This window comes from Nicotiana tomentosiformis, chromosome 6 (assembly GCF_000390325.3).
Source record: "Nicotiana tomentosiformis chromosome 6, ASM39032v3, whole genome shotgun sequence".
Lineage (NCBI taxonomy): Eukaryota > Viridiplantae > Streptophyta > Magnoliopsida > Solanales > Solanaceae > Nicotiana > Nicotiana tomentosiformis.
In genome coordinates, this window is record NC_090817.1 from 9,075,204 (window position 1) to 9,092,912 (window position 17,709).

At 35.2% G+C, this 17,709-nt stretch overlaps 1 protein-coding gene across 5 annotated transcripts; it reads left to right on the top strand.

Annotated features, from left to right (window-relative positions):
• Positions 1-10,172: 10,172 nt before the first annotated feature.
• Positions 10,173-17,051, top strand: LOC104116042 (casein kinase 1-like protein 3). 5 transcript variants are annotated; one of them, XR_011408333.1, is made up of 17 exons: positions 10,638-10,652; positions 10,741-11,127; positions 11,392-11,461; positions 11,564-11,712; positions 12,171-12,266; positions 12,361-12,431; positions 12,626-12,687; positions 12,842-12,905; positions 13,011-13,095; positions 13,204-13,330; positions 13,462-13,538; positions 13,784-13,838; positions 14,073-14,212; positions 14,357-14,519; positions 14,651-14,853; positions 15,657-15,985; positions 16,092-17,051. XR_011408333.1 is itself a non-coding variant. In XM_070177085.1 (15 exons), the coding sequence occupies exons 1-14, from the start codon at positions 10,429-10,431 to the stop codon at positions 14,510-14,512; spliced, it is 1,269 nt and encodes a 422-aa protein (XP_070033186.1). In that variant the 5' UTR covers positions 10,173-10,428; the 3' UTR covers positions 14,513-14,519; positions 14,651-15,237. The 5 variants fall into 5 exon arrangements, 2 of the variants coding, with proteins under 2 accessions (XP_070033186.1, XP_070033185.1); XR_011408334.1 differs by lacking the exon at positions 10,741-11,127 and adding an exon at positions 10,174-10,504 and having other exon boundaries at positions 10,612-10,652; positions 15,657-17,051; XR_011408332.1 differs by having other exon boundaries at positions 15,657-17,051.
• Positions 17,052-17,709: the final 658 nt, after the last annotated feature.

Here is a 17,709-nt window from a genome sequence, read left to right on the forward strand (position 1 = left end):
CCCATTGAGGTCATTAATGTTGTTGAGTTATTTGCTTACATTGCAATTTCATACTCAATCATGTTCATTTATTTCATATCATATCTCAGTCTCTGTTGCTATATATTGACACATCATATCATCATTTTGGGCTAGTTTCATGGCATTGTGGGCCCGAGAGACTAGAGAGATTGATGACTAAGTGAGGCCGATGGCCTTATTGTGAGGTTATTGATACTATAGCACGTGAGTTTTTCGTGCAGCACGTGAGTTGTCTGTGCAGCACGTGAGTTGTCTGTGCAACACGTGAGTTGTCAGTACAGATTATAGCGCCTGGGCTGAAGGAGCCCCTCCAAAGTCTGCATACACCCCCAATGAGCGTAGGTACCTATTGAGTGAGAGTGCGAGTGTCGAGTGATTGGGAGGACTGAGTGGATTGATACTCTGAGAGTATGCATATGGTTGTTCACTATGTTGTACTGCATTGACATGCACACTTGACATACAAGCATAGAGACACATTTTTCCTCATGATGTACGATATCACGTCATTCATGACTTCTCATACACACTGACATGTAGGCATAGAGATGTACTTTTCCTCATGCCATTTGATAATGAAATATGTACCTGTTGAAAAGTTTTGGAGGGAAAATTACGTTATTCAAACTTACTCATATTTTGGTATTTTCGGTAAAAGATTTGGGTTTCTGTTATACTTGAAAAGCATGTCTATTTATTTGGAACTGTGAACGAGCTGAACATCTTATTTCTGAGTTATTTCCTGTACCACTTTCATTATATTGTTATGATCCGTTGTTGGCTATTGGTGTTGGACTTTGACCCGTATTCCAGCTCGTCACTACTTTCAACCTAAAGTTATGTTTGTTACTTATTGAGTACATATGGTCGGTTATACTCATAGTACACTTCTGCACCTTGCGTGCAGATATTGGACGTTGATGTTACTGTGATCGACTTGAGCGGGATTTGAAGACGTACCTGCGTTCCGGTTGTAGCTGTCTCTTGTTCATGGTAGCCTTAAATTTATAAAAAATTATTTATGTACATTTTAAACAGATGGTGTATTTATTTCATACTAGCTTTATAAATTCTAAATCTTAGAAGCTCATGATTTGTACTACCAGTCCTTGGGAAATTTTTGTGTAAAAGCGGTGTATTATCATTTCTTATCTTAATAAATCTTATTAAGTTGGATAGTTGTTAATTGACTTACATAAAGGGTTGGGTTAGGTGCCATCACGACTAGGTGGATTTTGGGTCGTGACAATAAGTTTGAAGTTCCACAAAAATTCATTAAAAAAATACATAATGCAGGACAAAACTTCAGGGTTTTTAGGCTGAAGTTTTAGCAAAATAAACTAAAAAAAACTTCAGCATGATTTCTCTGAAGTTTCGGAAAAACTCATTACAAAAGTTACAGTCTGCTGGATAAAACTTCAGCATGTTTAGTGTGAATTTTTAAGAAATGAACAAAAAAAATTTAGCATGGATAAGTTATATATATATACATATAAACAGTTGTTCCAAGAACAAAGAGTGCAGAGAAAATGATGATGATGCTAGTAAGATTCAACTTTAGGTGGAGATAAAAATTTTGCAAGTCTTGATAGTTCATTTGGGAGGCTTGAACAAAGGTGATAGATATTAGAGGGATCAAACAAAGACTCAAAAAGTGAGACAAAAGAAGACACCATATTAAAATGAGAGTGCAGCCTTCAAAATTCAAAACAATTATACACAAAAACGAAACATGATTTTCATTTATATATACATATTACAAGATAAAATATCACACAAAACAAAAGAAATCCATAAAAAATATTAACAAAAATACAGAAGAAAAACATAAAAAAGGAATTAAAAAAACTAAGCATCACCACCATCATCAGAACAGTACTCCTCAAGTTCTCTATATATCTCATCATCATCCGAATCAGAGATAATTATATGATACTCGGGTAAAAGACCACAAAGTCTCATGAGATCGCACTTCAACTTGTTGAATTGATCACGCAACTGATTTTGTTCAATTACTACTTTGTCCATAAGATAAAGAAGTCTCTTCAAGCTATTTTCCATCTTGGTATAGTCGTCCCTGATGGGAAACATAGAAGAATCAAACTGCTGGACAACCTTGTCGAACAAGGTTGAATAACCTTCACAACTACGTTCGAGGTTCAGCCTATTCTGCAATGATTCATCGACAAAAAATGGTGGTATGATTCTTTCCCAATCAGCCTTTATTTGCTCCCACTTCTGTATAAGATTAGCCATTGGTACGTTACTATTCTAATCGGACTTTAAACTCTACCACTTCTACATAAGTTCATCCATCGTAAGCTTCTTACTTCCGCTAGCATCAGACATTATTTCTTTAAAAAAGCTAAAAGGCTATGGATGAATATGAATTTAAAGATATATGATAGAAGTCTATGGATGACTATGAAATTTTCAAGTGAAGAGATTGTTAATATAGCCAAAGTGTGCACCTAATCAATTTAATATATATAAATGTAAAGGTAACTTTTCAGGTCTGTTTACTATTTTACGTTCAGAGAAATTGAATGTAACAAGATAAGTAGGTGGTAAAAGACAACAAGTAGGTGGTAAATGCAAAAAGAAATGTAACTTCGGCCTAATAAGTCCACAATTTTTCTATAGTAAAAAAATAACTTCAGTCTGAAAGCCAAAGTTTTCACATAATCAAATTAAAAGGCTTTATTTACTATTTCTAAATGTAAAAGTAACTTTTCAGGTCATTTACTATATGGCCAGACAAATTAAATATAAGATGAATTAGGTGGTAAAAGATAAAAAGTAACTGGTACATACAAAAAAGATAAGTTTCAAGTTAAAAAATACCAAAACATGCTCAAGTTTTGTCATGCAGTCTGCAGTTTAGCAATGGGTTTTTCCCTAAAAACTTCAAACTAAACATGTTGAAGTTGTTTAGTTCATTTGCTAACACTTCAGACCGAACATGCTAAAGTTTTCTCCTACAATACGTAATTTTCCATTGAGTTTTTGCTTAACTTCAAACTTATCCATGCTAAAGTTTTTTTATTCATTTCCTAACACTTCACACTAAACAGGCTGAAGCTAAAACTTCATGCTAATGTAGCATGAAGTTGTTTCATATTGAAGCTAAAACTTTATGCTAGTGGATGATGAAGTTATTAGTTCATCTGTTAAAACTTCATACCAAAACATATTGAAGTTTTGTCCTATAATCAACAGTTTTTTCATGAGTTTTATCCGAAACTTCAGTCTAAACAAGCAGAAGTTTTTTAGTTTATTTGCTAAAACTTCAGACTAAACATGTTTAAGTTTTTGTCCTACAGTATGTAATTTTCTAATGAGTTTCTCCTAATGCGTGCTGAAGTTATTTAGTTCATTTGCTAAAACTTCACACTAAACATGCTGAAGTTTCACAAAACATGCTTAAGTTCATGATAAAAGAGACAAAAGTATTTGATACAATCCAAGACAACTTCAGGCTAATTAACGCGAAGAGAACAAAAATTTAAAAGATAGACATCACATAATTCACAAACAATAATATATATTCTCAAATCCAATTTTGTTTTCATTTACATCATTGAAAAAATAACAAAAAAAATATTTTTCATTTACAATTTATTCTCTATTGAGAAAATTCACATAGAATGTCTTCATATTCTCCATAGTCATGTCCTAGTTGCTCTTCTGGAGTTTCATATCCGCTATCTTCTTTCCACTTTCCATGAGCCCAAAGATTCGCAACCAATTCTCTCCTGAATGTCAACGCATCACTTTGTTTGAATTTGAAGACATCATCTTGCTTCAACCGTAACTCAAGGAACTTAAGAGCAAGTATACCACAATCAACGCTACAAAAAGAACATGAAAAAAATTGAAGATTAATTAACATAATAACACAGCTCTAAAAATAAAGAAAAAATGATAAAGATAAGATGCATGGTAAACATATGCCAAACACGTACTTGTTCTCCTGTAGGAGTGTGTTCATCCACTTAATCATAAAACTTTTCACAGGATTTTCCCTATAAGTTTTATTGTGTGTGCCAAAATTCAAGCATTCGAGCAAGTGTGGGATCAACCGGGCGTAATTTTGGACATGTTACAATGCATGCTCATATGGTGAATTGCTCAAGGAATCGTACACATATATAGTTTTGGTTTGAAAGTGCAGAATTCCAAGAAAGTAGTGCGTAGATGACTGGCAAACATTTGGCTTGAGTCGAAATGAAAATAATACTTTTTCGGCAGATGCCCATGAGATACCACATGAAAGGTCAATGCCTCTTACGTAGTTGGTCACCTTTCAGCAGTTGATTCTTCAATAAACCAGGTAAACTCGGTAAGTTCCTCAATCTCCACTTCTTCTTCATAATCCACAGTTTCCTCAATCACTTATTTTTGATAGCCCGCTTTCCTTTTGATTTGCTCTTTTTCTCTTCCACTTTTATTTTCTCCTCCATTCTCTTTTCCTTCCTTATTCTAATTTTCTCCTTCTGTTCATCTGAAGGATGAACACTAGCCAACTTAGTTATATACTGATCAGATCAAAAAGTAAATTTGCTACTGCACATTTTAATTTTGGATAACTTGGAAGGTGGTAGCAATATTTTTTATGCAAGAAATATATGCCCACTTCAATATGTTGTAAATGAACAACAACAAAAGAAAATATGTGAACTTAACCACAATATAATTCAAAGTAAAAAATAAGTTTAGGTAATGAATTAAAAAATTCAGCATGCATAAGTATGAAGTTTAGAAAAAACTCATTACAAAACTACAAAACTGCATGACAAAAACTTAAACATGTTCAGCATGAAGTGTTAGAAAATAAACTAAAAAATTTCAGCATGTTAATTTAAAGTTTAGAAAAAAACTCATTACAAAACTAGAGACTGCCGGACAAAAACTTCAGCATGTTTAGTCTGAAGTTTTAGCAAATGAACTAAACAACTTCAACATTTATAGTCTGAAGTTTTTAGGGAAAAACTCATTGCTAAACTACAGACTGCAGGACAAAACTTCAGCATCTTTTAGTATGATGTTTTAGCAAATGAACTAAAAAACTTAAGCATGCATAAGTCTGAAGTTTACCAAATTACAGTACAAAAGCTTTAAAACAAACATAAGGCTGAAGTTTTAGGAAATAAGTTCAAAACCATTTCAAAAAACAAACTTAATAATTTACTTCATCTGCAAGATTAGAGGTAGAGTTCAAGAGCTCGGTAAATAATGACTTTGGAATATCGATTCCAGCAAATCTGAATGGCTTGGAATTATATTCTCCGGCATCCGTCTTCAACCAGTTTGTAAATCTCTGCATCAATCCGCTGTCTTGATTTACATAATGGAAGGGACACCTTCGTGTAATCTTTCCTGCTTTCCAATCTTGCCCACTTGCCTTTTGATTAGGAATGACGTAAGGCGATTTCAACCAAATACTCTCCATACGAATCATTTTCCCTACTTTGGCTAGTTTTCTTTTTGCTTGTTGTTCCTGCTGCTCAGTTGCAACTAACTGTTGCGGTTCAGTAGAAGGGGAAAAATCCACAGCCATAGGGCAGATACTTGACCAACTCCTTGTTGTTCATGATGTTCTTGTCTCTCTTCACCACCACCACCAACAACAAAATTAGCTTTTAAAACAGTCTCTTGTGTACTACCCAGCGAAAATGAACATAAATTAAAGTTGGGGATATCACTGGTGTCACGCAAAACATTAGGAGAACTGGACACCTTCCTTCTCTTAGGATTTGGAAGAAGTTGTGATGCATCAGATGAGATCTGCAAAAAAACAAGAAAAATATATACATAAATAAAATTGATAGAAACACACATTAGGCAAAAACAATGCCTTGTAATCGAATTGCAGCAAATAACTACCTGGTCTAAGTATTGCAACATAGATGGTGTTTGCATACCAACGGATCTGCTTGCATTACCCTCAAATATGCCTATATCTTCATGCAAAAAAGAAATTAAATAATACTGATTAAATTTTAAAAATACTACAAAGACACTTCACACCTGTCCGTGAGCCCACACGTGTGAAGAGATGTATTTCTACTTTTTCATATAGACGAATGAGCTCACCAATTTCTTTTTCGGCTGCATCGAGTCTTTTTGAATAATCATTAAAAGCACAAAAAAGAAAAGAAAGTATGTAAAATTTCAAACTGAAAATAAATACTTGGATCAAATGTAATAAATTCGTGATGTATAGAATACATTGACATTTTCCTTCCACTGCGCTATCACCAGACTACATACCTTTGTCGATCTCAGCAACTCCAGCTTCATTCAATAGTGCGGCATTGTTGGGGAGCCTTGGAGTATTCTGCGGAAGTATTTTCTCGACTCCATCTGCAACGACCCGATCGGTCATTTTGAGTATGTACACTCCTTTCAACTATTTGAAGTCATGAATAGCTTCATATGATGTATTATGACATGTGTGAATCGTCAGTTTTGGTTTTCAGGTGTTTCGGAATTAGTTCGGAAGAATGAATTTCATGTTTGAAGCTTTAAGTTGGAAGAGTTGACCAAGTTTGACTTTTTAGTATTCGACCTCGGATCGGAGTTTTGATGATTTTGTTAGGTCCGGATGTTGATTTTGGACTTGGGCGTATGCCCGGAATTTCATTTGGATGTTTCTAGAAGGTTTTGACACCAATTGGCGAAAGCTAAAAATTTAAAGGTTTGGAATGTTCATAAGTTTGATCGAGAGTTGACTTTGATGATATCGGTTTTGGATTGTGGTTCCGAAAATCTCAGTAGCTTTGTTACTTCATTTATGACTTGTACGCAAAATTTGAGTTCATTCCGAGTTGAATTGATATGGTTCGGCACGAGTTTTTAAAATCGAAAGGTTTAAAATTTTCTAAGTTTGAATTATGGTATGATTCGTCATTTCGATGTTGTTATATGTGATTTGAGGACTCAAATAGGTCTGTAATATATTTTGAAACTTGTTAGTACATTCGTACGGGGTCCTGAGTGGCTCGGGTGTATTTCGGGATGAGTTTTGAGCGAGTCTGGACATTTCTGCACTCTGATGTTGTTCTGAAACTTTTGAAGTGCCGGGGGGGGGGGGGGGGCACATTTTGGAGTGCTGAGGCAAAGCCTCATGTGCGGAACGCAAAGGAAAAGTGCGGACCGCAGAATTCTTCTCGCGACCGTAGAAAAGGGATTCTGCAGGTTCGATGGTCCGATTACGGAAGCTTGTATCTTTTAATCTACAAAGAATTCGGAGATGATTCAAAAATAAAAGTTGTAGCCCTTTGAATCTAGTTTCAAAAAAGGTATACCATTAATCATTTGAACATTTGTAGAGAAAGTTATGATTAATTTACTGAAACCTGGTAGTGCAAAGGCTGCTGAGGTGCGGCCGCACAATTTGGATTGCAGCCGCAGAATCTGGAATGTGCGGACCGCACAAAAAATTTGCGGTCATCACATCAGGAGATCAGATTGGTACCATATAAATGAGGGTTTCATCTCATATTTCATATTTGGACTTTGGGAGCTCGATTTATGGCGATTTTTCGTGGAATTTTCAAGAAATTCATCGGGGTAAGTGATTCTAACTCGGATTTGGTTAATGTACATGAATATATCATTGTTTTCATCATTTAAACACAAAAAAAACTTACACGACATATTTTGTTAAATAATTCATCATCAAACGACGTTGTAGAACATTTAGAATGACTCTGGGTATGAGGTGATTCTCCAATTACAAGAGTTCGATTGGTTTCTTTTGATCGACTCCAACTACGTGGTGATTCACCAGTTGAAGGAACCAGATTCAGTACCTTCGAATGAATATGACTGCATGGTAATTGTCCAATTAAAGGCATTGAATTTAATTTCTCTTCGGTAAGAATTATCTCCAATACCCTAAATGTCCGATTTTTCTGTTTAATACAAAAAAGTATATTATCAAAAATAAAATAAACTGATACGTCAACATATTAACAAAATTACAGAAAAAGGAAAAATAAAGAATATTAACTTACACCATGATTACTGAAGTAATACTCATGAAGTTCTTTAAATTTAGGCTCTCCCAAAGATGTATAACGTAACATCCTCGGAACCTAAGAGACATCAAGGTAGTCGTAATCTTTTAAATACTTGTCCCGAATATCTGGGAAGCGCTCATAGAACCAAACACATAATGGATATGAAAATTTACCTACAATATACTCAGTTGGATTATTTTTGTCCGTGTTATCCAAAACATGTTTCATTGAAGTAATAAGCTTCTTATAAGACGCATTGCCCCAAGGATAATTAAGACAAGCATTGTCTTCAACAATAGCTGCATACTCCTCCAACACAGTTGATTCATTCATTCTTTCGAACAAAATAGACTCCACAATAAGAATTTCCATAAGATTTACAACATCTTCATCACTCTCGCATACGTGTTTGAAATTCACACCATCATTTTCAATTTGATTCCGTATCATATACTCTCGAATGTCCTTCAAGGTCACACCCTTAGACTTCCCAAAATAGCGCTTCAGAATCTTGCTCTCTCGTTTAATTATTTTTTCAACATTATGTGTTGTGATCCTCAAACCACACATAATGTGAAAGTCTTCAAGGCTGAATGACACATCACCGCCAAAAATTTTAAAACTAATGGAATCTCAATCATTGGTGAATACGGGAGAAAGAATCAAATAGTGAACCAACTTCATGCTGCAATGGAAATTCTCAATAGCCATGATATATCGAAATGTACCATTATTTAGCTTCTCCTATTGTGCAGGAGTCAAGAAAGTTGTAATTAAACCCTTCAAATCGTGGTTCCCCTTCCAGTAAGCACGATAATTAAACCAATCTCGAATCTCATAATATCTCTCCCCTGATTTTGTAGGTACAACAACAGGGACTTAAGGAGCTTTACGTATTCTAGGTGCTTTAGGATCTTTAGGTGCTTTAGATTTCGTAGATGCCATCTGTTAAAAAAAAATTAAAGGTAGGAAAAATAACTTTAGAACATTATCAAAAAAATCAGTTAAAACTTCAGCACAATTTAGCTTAAGATATATTTTAAAGCCCTTTAACTTCAGAGAAATACAGAACAAAACTTCAGCAAATACAGAACGAAACTTCAGCTTTAAGAATACTGAAATTACAATTACAGAATAAAAAATTCAGTCAAAATATGCTGTAGTTTTACAAATACAGAACACAAATTCAACTCCAAATAATGTTGAAGTTTATCAAAAATAAAACAAAAATACTTTTACAAAATACAAAACAAAGCTTCAACTCCTAGAATTAAGTTATCCTTGAAGTATTATTAAAAACTTCACACTTTAATAGCAACATCTATTTGAATCTCAAAGTTTTTAAAAATTTCAACGTCTCCAAAAATCACCGAAGAATATATAGAATTTTCATCAAAAACACAAACATAGTTTTAAAAAATCTAAAAACACTAATCGTAAAAGTAAAACCTACAAAACTAATACACTAATCAAACTAAAACCCTAGGAAACTATTTTAGCACAAATAAAAAAAGAAAAACAATTCAACTAAGATTACTATCAACAAAAAACCTAGAAATTAAATCATAAAACTAATCCTAAATTAAAATCACATACAAAGTTAATGCAATGTACAAAAGCAACCATTAAAATCATGCCCGTGATTATACTTAGTGTTGTTGGGAAAGAAACAATTGCAAAATAAAGCAGGATGCAATGCCGAAAACCGTTTGATTTCAGAGAAGAACAAATCAAAACCGCGAAGAAGGAGAGAGACAGAGACAAGAGACAACATGCCGTATACTTGGAGAGAAAGTAGTCTTTTACTAAATAAGAATAAAATTATCTTTTTAAAATGCTTTTAACAAAATGTACAGATGCAAATGAAAAAAGAAAGCGGGTACAAGTTAAAAAGGACGATCACACAATTGCATAAGCTAGGCTAGGCCCATATCCTTAACCAAAATCCAGCCCAGTATTTCAAATGGGCCAATTAAACTACATTATTCAGTCCCGCAAAAGTCAAACCAACCACAATTTGGTGATCCACGTGGCAACTTTATCCTCTTTCCTCATTTGTGCGCTCGTGAACCGTAACGTAATCACAGAGCATATACACGGAAAAAATACTCTAATCCCTCACCGCATCAGTCTTCACCACTTCATACCTACCCCCTCGCCCCCCCCCCCCCCAAACTCCTCTCCGCCGTCTTTTTCACCGGAAAATCCTGACGTTCTTCGCCGGCGTGATTCATTTTTAGATAATTTCAATTACTAATCCCTTTTTCGTTTGTGTATTTCGATTTGCGACTACTCCGAATCTTCAAAAAAGCGCATTTTTTTTGTTTTTCATGATCTGGAAGAATCTGATCTGATCTAATCTGAGCCGTCGATCTAAGCTATGGAAAGGATCGTCGGAGGTAAATTCAAGCTCGGTCGCAAAATCGGTAGTGGATCGTTTGGTGAAATTTTCCTCGGTTAGTGTAATTTATATGTTTTGAGCATTATTTTATTAATTGAGCTTGGATACTTTTAAAGTTTGATGTGAATTTTGATAATTATGCGTGGATTTTTGTTTTTGCAGCTACACATATTGATTCGTTTGAGATCGTCGCAGTAAAAATTGTGAGTTTTTTTATTTGCTTAAAAGCCTTGAATTTTGTTGATTTTGTTTAATGTTTCCTTTTCATTTGATAAGCGCTTTGTGTATCAGGAAGGTAAACTAGTTAAGTCTAATTGTAATTGGATCATGAGGTAAATTTTGTACTTCCTTTTTGGAATCCTCATTATGTGGATATGAGATTAAAGACAGCTACTTAGCACCCAGAGAAGTAGCCTGGTGGTGGCCAGTGAAGTGGGAGGAGAACCATGATGCCTTAGGTTCAAATTCCACTTCGTCGGCAGAGTTACCGGTACATGTGCTGGTTGAATAATCGAGGGCGCGCAAGCTGCCCAGACCTGATACATGTGCTGGTGGGACGTAACAGGTTCCTGGTGGAATTGTTGTGATGCGCACAAGCTGGCCCTGACACAATTGCTATTGAAAAAGAGCTTAAAGACAGCTATTTGTGGAGTCTGTCTGCTATATATGGCAACTAGGGTTTGTTAACTATATTTTAAATATAATTTTACTAATTTTTCCTAGCCAAAGCATTTAATTTATCAGCCGCAGACTGAGATTTCCTTGATTACTGTTATAGTAGAATGATGTTGATATATTTTCACGGTTTTCTCTGTATTTTCTTTCTTTCTTTATTCCACTGGTTATTTGCATTATTAGTAACTTTTGCATTATTAGTAACTTTCTTTATTCCCCTGGTTATTCACATCTTGCTGGGATCTAACATGATAAGACTTTTTGCAGGAGAATAATAAGACTAAACATCCTCAACTTCTCTACGAGGCCAAGTTGTACAATATTCTCCAAGGAGGAAGTATGTTTTTTACTTATTTTTTTTAGTGATGTTGATGTATATTTTGTGCACTTTATGGTTAGAATACTGATTATGTGTAATTTATTTTCTGTACTTTTCTAGGTGGTATACCACATATAAAATGGTCTGGTGTGGATGGTGATGACAACGTTCTGGTCATGGATTTGCTGGGTCCTAGTTTGGAAGATCTCTTTGTCTACTGTGACCGGAAGCTTTCATTGAAGACTGTTTTAATGTTGGCTGACCAGATGGTAACAACAGTTTTCCTCAACACTCTTTATAACATTTGTGCGACTATGTTTCGGTACAATTAGAACCTGTCTGACAATAGCTGCTATTTCCACCTATTGGACTCCCCCCTTCCCAATATTCTTATCCATTATAATTCTCAGCAATTCTTTTTAAGTAAAATTGTTGGGGATACAGTCTAACATAACTGCACCAGAGTCTATGTTTGATCTGTCTGATTTTTTTGTCAATGATTTTCTCGTCACATAGATATTGGAGAAATATTAAACCTTAATATATTTTTAAACAGCACAAAAAGATTGGTGCCTTTCCAATAAATTCTTAGGACTTTTGCACCATGTTCAATTTATTGTTTGGACTTTTTTTTTTTTAATTAAGCAATTTATTGTTTGAATTTCTTGCTGGCTTTTCCTTTTTAGCAGCTTGGCTAATCAGGTTCTTGTGCCTCTCCTATTATCAGATTACCAGAATTGAATATGTACACTCTAAAGGCTTTCTACACAGGGATATTAAGCCTGACAACTTTCTGATGGGTCTTGGTCGAAAAGCAAATCAGGTACTCTACATTCCACCTCTTTTTATTGATTTTATTGTTTTGTTTCTTTTTCTTTTATTCTGATTGAATACTATTCTCATTGTGTAAATTTCAGGTTTATATTATTGATTTTGGTCTTGCTAAAAGATATCGTGATGCAACTACAAATCGCCATATTCCTTACAGGTATTTAAGTTTTTGAATCTTCTAATCTGAACTAATTTCATCATTTATCATTTACCTTTAAGCTTCCAGGTACTCTCATGAGTGTTGATGCCTGATTGTAATTTTATTTGGTTAAAAGTTCGAAAAGAGAACCTCGATCATTCTTTGAAATGCAGCATTATAGATCTAATTTTAGTATCTTTTCTTTTGTGCAGAGAGAACAAAAATTTAACGGGAACTGCACGTTATGCCAGTTGTAATACTCATCTTGGAATTGGTAAGCACACATATTCTTTTCCTTGCTTGTTTCTCTCTCCCCATCATCTCCCCCATTTGGAAAGAAAAATAAGTAACCATTATCCTGCCTGTGAGAAAGAAAGCTGTTAAAACAGAACCTCTTAACATTTAAATCATTTTTGTATGTTATGCAGAGCAAAGCCGGCGGGATGATTTAGAATCTCTTGGATATGTCCTACTTTATTTCTTGAGAGGCAGGTGCGTGTTTTTTTTCCAATTAGATTAAACCTTTTTTTCTCTTTGGTCCTTCTACATGCACGTGTATCAAATATTGTTTTAACCAATATATTGGTTCTTCAACAGCCTCCCATGGCAGGGTCTAAAAGCTGCCACAAAGAAGCAAAAGTATGACAAAATATGTCAAAAGAAGTTATCAACTCCTATTGAGGCACGTGGACACTGAATAGCTTCCCTAGCCACTGCTCATTTTGTCTTTTTTTTTTAAACAGTTTTTTAAGGTTCTTATTCTGACTCTTTGTACTGTTTATTGGTGAAGGTTTTATGCAAGTCTCATCCTGTTGAGTTTGCTTCGTATTTCCATTACTGTCATTCGTTGACATTTGATCAGCGGCCTGATTATGGATTTTTAAAGCGCCTATTCCGTGAGCTTTTTACCCGTCAAGGTATGTGTAAGTTAAGCTCATCAAGTCCTTGGACACAATACCATTGTTCTCTGTTAAAATATCCTACTGAGCTGATTACACAAAAGTCCGTTGGCAGAAGTTCAACTGACGTGCTTCTATGTGTCATGCAGGATATGAATTTGATTACATATTTGATTGGACCATCCTAAAGTACCAACAGGCACAAACAAGTAAACCACAGCACCGGGTATCATTCTTAGCTTGTCATATTTCCTGAATTCATTTTGACTATGATTAGTCACTTCTCAGTTTGATGACCCACAATATTTTGAGCTTCTACAATTCTTCTTGTTGCTTGCTTAAATAAATATTTCCGTTTCAACGGGCTGAATAATACAGTTTTTTAGTCAAGGATAGCTGCATGAGCTAGGCTTTATCAAAGTTTTGATTCTTTCCTTAACCTTTTTTGAACTAGCGCTGTTATTTTTGCAGCAAGTTGTCGGTGAGAGCAGCCGGGCAATTCCAATGGATGTTGAAAAGCGTCAAGGTTAGTAACTGAATCTCTTATCATTTCGTGATTGTGGCTTGCATTCTCTGGATTCTACCAGCACAAAATACTTTCCGTATTCTGGGTTGAGTGGTTATAACCCATCATTAAAGTGTAAAGGACTGGCAGATAAATTAAAGATAGAAGTATGCTAGTGGAGACATACTTGTATTTTTTGGATTTCAAGTCACTTTCTGTTGCTGTAATAAGGTTGCTGTGCTGTTCCTTCTACAGTTTCTACAGGCAACAATGGACCTTATGTTACTGAGGTGACTGATCGCATAAGACCGAACAATCCTTCCAGTCCTGGAATTCGTATGCAATTTAAGTCACCAACTAACAGGAATTTAACTTCTGCCAATCTTGAGAGAAATGTAAGTAATACTTTTTCATAGCCTTGTTTCAGATAAAGTTTTCTTCGCTTTTAGCATTGTCTGTTTACCATGTCTTATTATTATTCTTCCTTCTAATATCTCTGCCCAAGTAGGCTTCTCATTAACTTCCATTTCATCTTGTAGGTACTAAGTAGTGCACACATGCCATCTACTTCATTAGCTCCTGTTTTACCAAGAGCAAACGCCACAAAACCTGCATTGCCTGCTGAAACAACTCATGATGGTGATAATGGCAGCAGCTGGATTTCCTCCTTGCGACGTATTTCTTCTGCAAAGTGATAAATAGGTACTCTTCTTGCTCTCTTTTCGTGTGTCTTTGCTTTGGGGACGGGTGGCATATTCCTGGACATCGCAATTGTGATTGTGGACAAGAAGCATTTTGATTCATGATAACAAGATCCTTTCTTTCCTTTTCAGGATTAAGATGAAGGTGAGGCTAATGTGCCGTCCAATTAGGCAGCTCATCCTTATTCTGTGATTATAAGCTTGTATGGATGATTCGGGTGGCTGATCATGGTCTGCTCCCTGATTTTCGCAATTTCACAAGCTGAAGAGGGTGTGGACTGAGCTGGACATGAAAGCAGATGGTAGCAGCTGTTTGTCTTTCTTTGGGAGCTCGGGTTAGATATTTTTCCTAAGATGACTATAAACGAATTGGTCCATCCTTGCATTAAGATCAGGGTGGCTCCTGTCCGCTGAAAAATGAAGCACTAGCGACATCTTATGTCTCTTTTTCCATGTAAAATAGATCATATGTGATTTCTAAAAAATTGTGCAGTTCCTTTGTGCATACATGGGTGGTTATTTTCTTCACTTGATTCATTACTCGCAAAGTTGCATGTGTTGTAATCTTTATCGCTTAATTTTGTGGTGAGCTAATGAATTGTTACAAACATGTTGGTAATGGGATTGTATCTCAGAAATTTTGAGAAGTTTGGAAATGTGATATATCAAAGGCAGCACTTCCTGTGTTCCCATCAGGAGTGTAAAGTTGTGATGTAAAATTTGATTTATGGACTTCTCTTTCCCCACCACCCATCCCACTCTTACGTTTAAGTCTAATTGTTCTTTTGAACCCTGTTGCCATCTGGTCAAAATAGGTGAGCTTGTCACCAGGTAATGTTATATTGTTAGTTTTGATTTGGTAATTTCCTGTGAGTTGATAGAGTCTGATAGTAGCTTTTTTACATCTTTATGTTTCTATAATGTTCTAAGTTTTGGTTAAAGATGATTCCTCTATTGACAATAGGCAATTTTGACCGCCCAAATACCTTAGTGCATAGACATACACCTGGACTGTGACTAGCCTTCAAAATATTCGGTTTACAGTAAGTCTGACCAAAGAATATTGTTCGTGGGCTATTTTGATCAAGTTATTTGCAATCAGCTTCTCAATTATGAGTCATACTTTTGCAATGTGCAGGATTTCCATTTGAAGATGATATGCTATGAGATGTGGTTTCAATCGGAGTCCTGGCTTCCTTGGATTTGATCAAGTTCAGAAGAGCTGGAAGTAGTGATTGCATAATTTCGTTGGTTTTGCGATTGATCAAGTATGTAATGGACAAGTATCCACCGGTACCATTTCATTAAACAAGTCGAATGGTTCCTTCGACGGGCTGATAACTCTGGGTACCTTGCTGCCGGAGCTTTTATTCCTTCTCTCGAATGTCTTGCGAAAGCCAGACTTGCTAGGCTCGAGAGGAAGTTACATTGACAAACTGTACTGTATGCCTTCTCAAGTGTGATCCGGTAATATCTGCTATAACCAAGAAGCTTATTAAAACTGCTGCAGAAGAAAAACTATGGTCCTTTTAATTGGCTTGAGCTGAATATCAGGTCCTCCTTGATTTGTCAGGACCTGAACTCGGAGTTTCAACATCCAAATTTTGTGCTTATTTCATTTCCAGCAAGGTTGTGGTACCCCTGTTGTGCTCCAACATAGTGCTGGAGAAATAATTGATTACACGTTTTAAGTGCCAGGATAAATAAAAATCAGTAAGCGGCTGTCGAGCGGTGAAATCTTCGTCACTTTATTTGCATAAAGTGAGTAGTTGTGGCTTGTCCCTGCCCGCTCATTTCTACAGTTTCACCATTTCTACTTGTTTCTGCACACCCCCCCCCCCCCCCCCCCAACTCCCCTTTAGTGCATACACGGTTTTGAAATGGTTTAAGAGGTAACTATGTTATATCAATCGTGCTACTGACCAGAGCCACTGAACTCACTTTCGACAAGGTCTTGCCTGCTTCCTATTCATATACACCTGGCTGTCTATTCTATTAAGATCAATAATTCAGCTTGATCTTGGAATTCTGACAGCGCTTATGCTATCCAAAGAGCTACTTCTGTATTCTGAATTTGGGGACCTGACAATGTTATACTTATCTGTGATTGGCGTTCACTTTGGACAATGAGATTTATGCTCCAAAATAGTAGCTGATCACGCTGTTAAATGGTAATGCAGGGTGAGATGTCTCTGCAGTGGTTTGTTTGTTTTCCGTGAAGGTCAAAATTATAGCTAGTAGAGGCAAGAGTTACGGAAAATCGTTTTTTTTACACGTTTTAAATATTTGTAAAATTTTGGTTGAAATATAATTTTTACAAGATGGAAAATGTTAATTTTGAAAGAAAACTTTCACCCGTTTTTTTTTTTAAAAAATCAAACGCCAATGACAGTCTCTTTTTTCTTTATTTCTTGTTTTTTGAGTATCTTTCTTTATTGGATTACCAGAATATTCTGTTATGGTTGGCCGCGAGGCTGTTAAGCAGTGATTCCCCGGCTTGAATAAGAGTCAACAACCCTGCATTAAGTTTGAATGCGTCCAATTCCTTTATAACTTTTATTTGAAACTGTCTAAATGGTCTAATATTATAAAAGCAATAAATTTATTATACAATTATCGTTGCATTTTTATATGGTATGCTTTAAGGATCTCTTTATTATAATTAACTTGTCTGCATTTTATGTTGTGGTGAAAGAATTAGTGAATTTACATAATGGTTTTTCCTCTAAATTTAGTTGTAGAGATAGAGATAAAATTCTCATATGTGAATCAAACTTAATTCGATAAATTGATTCGATCAAAATAAAAATATTTTCTCCGAGTAGCGCGAAGAGTCTCATATCACCAACTTTACATAACCAGTCGGTAACATCCCAATATGACATTATAATTACATTGATATACTTAACGCATAAAGTCATGTTGATAGTTGCAAACATTAATAGTAAAAAAGCAATATAGATTGTTACTCACCTTTTAATCATTCCTTTTTCAATTTTGTTGATCGAAGTTTTAACAATATCTTCATCTATTTTGGCACGAGAAAATAATTTTAAACTTACTCAAAATAATTGAAAAATTAAATTAAAATCAACATCCTGATGTCAATTTAAGAGATAAATTCAGCAAGTATAAGTAGAACATATTATTTTTTCTCTTTCCTGTCTTTGCTTTTCCGCAAGAGCAAAATT

Excerpts from the sequence above, each read along its gene's own strand:
- LOC104116042 (XM_070177084.1), top strand. The coding sequence starts at position 10,993 with ATGTGCTGGTGGGACGTAACAGGTTCCTGGTGGAATTGTTGTGATGCG. Across the intron at positions 11,128-11,391 it reads TGCTATATATGGCAACTAGG|GAGAATAATAAGACTAAACA; the intron begins GTTTGTTAACTA and ends GACTTTTTGCAG. Across the intron at positions 12,906-13,010 it reads CTTTATTTCTTGAGAGGCAG|CCTCCCATGGCAGGGTCTAA; the intron begins GTGCGTGTTTTT and ends GTTCTTCAACAG.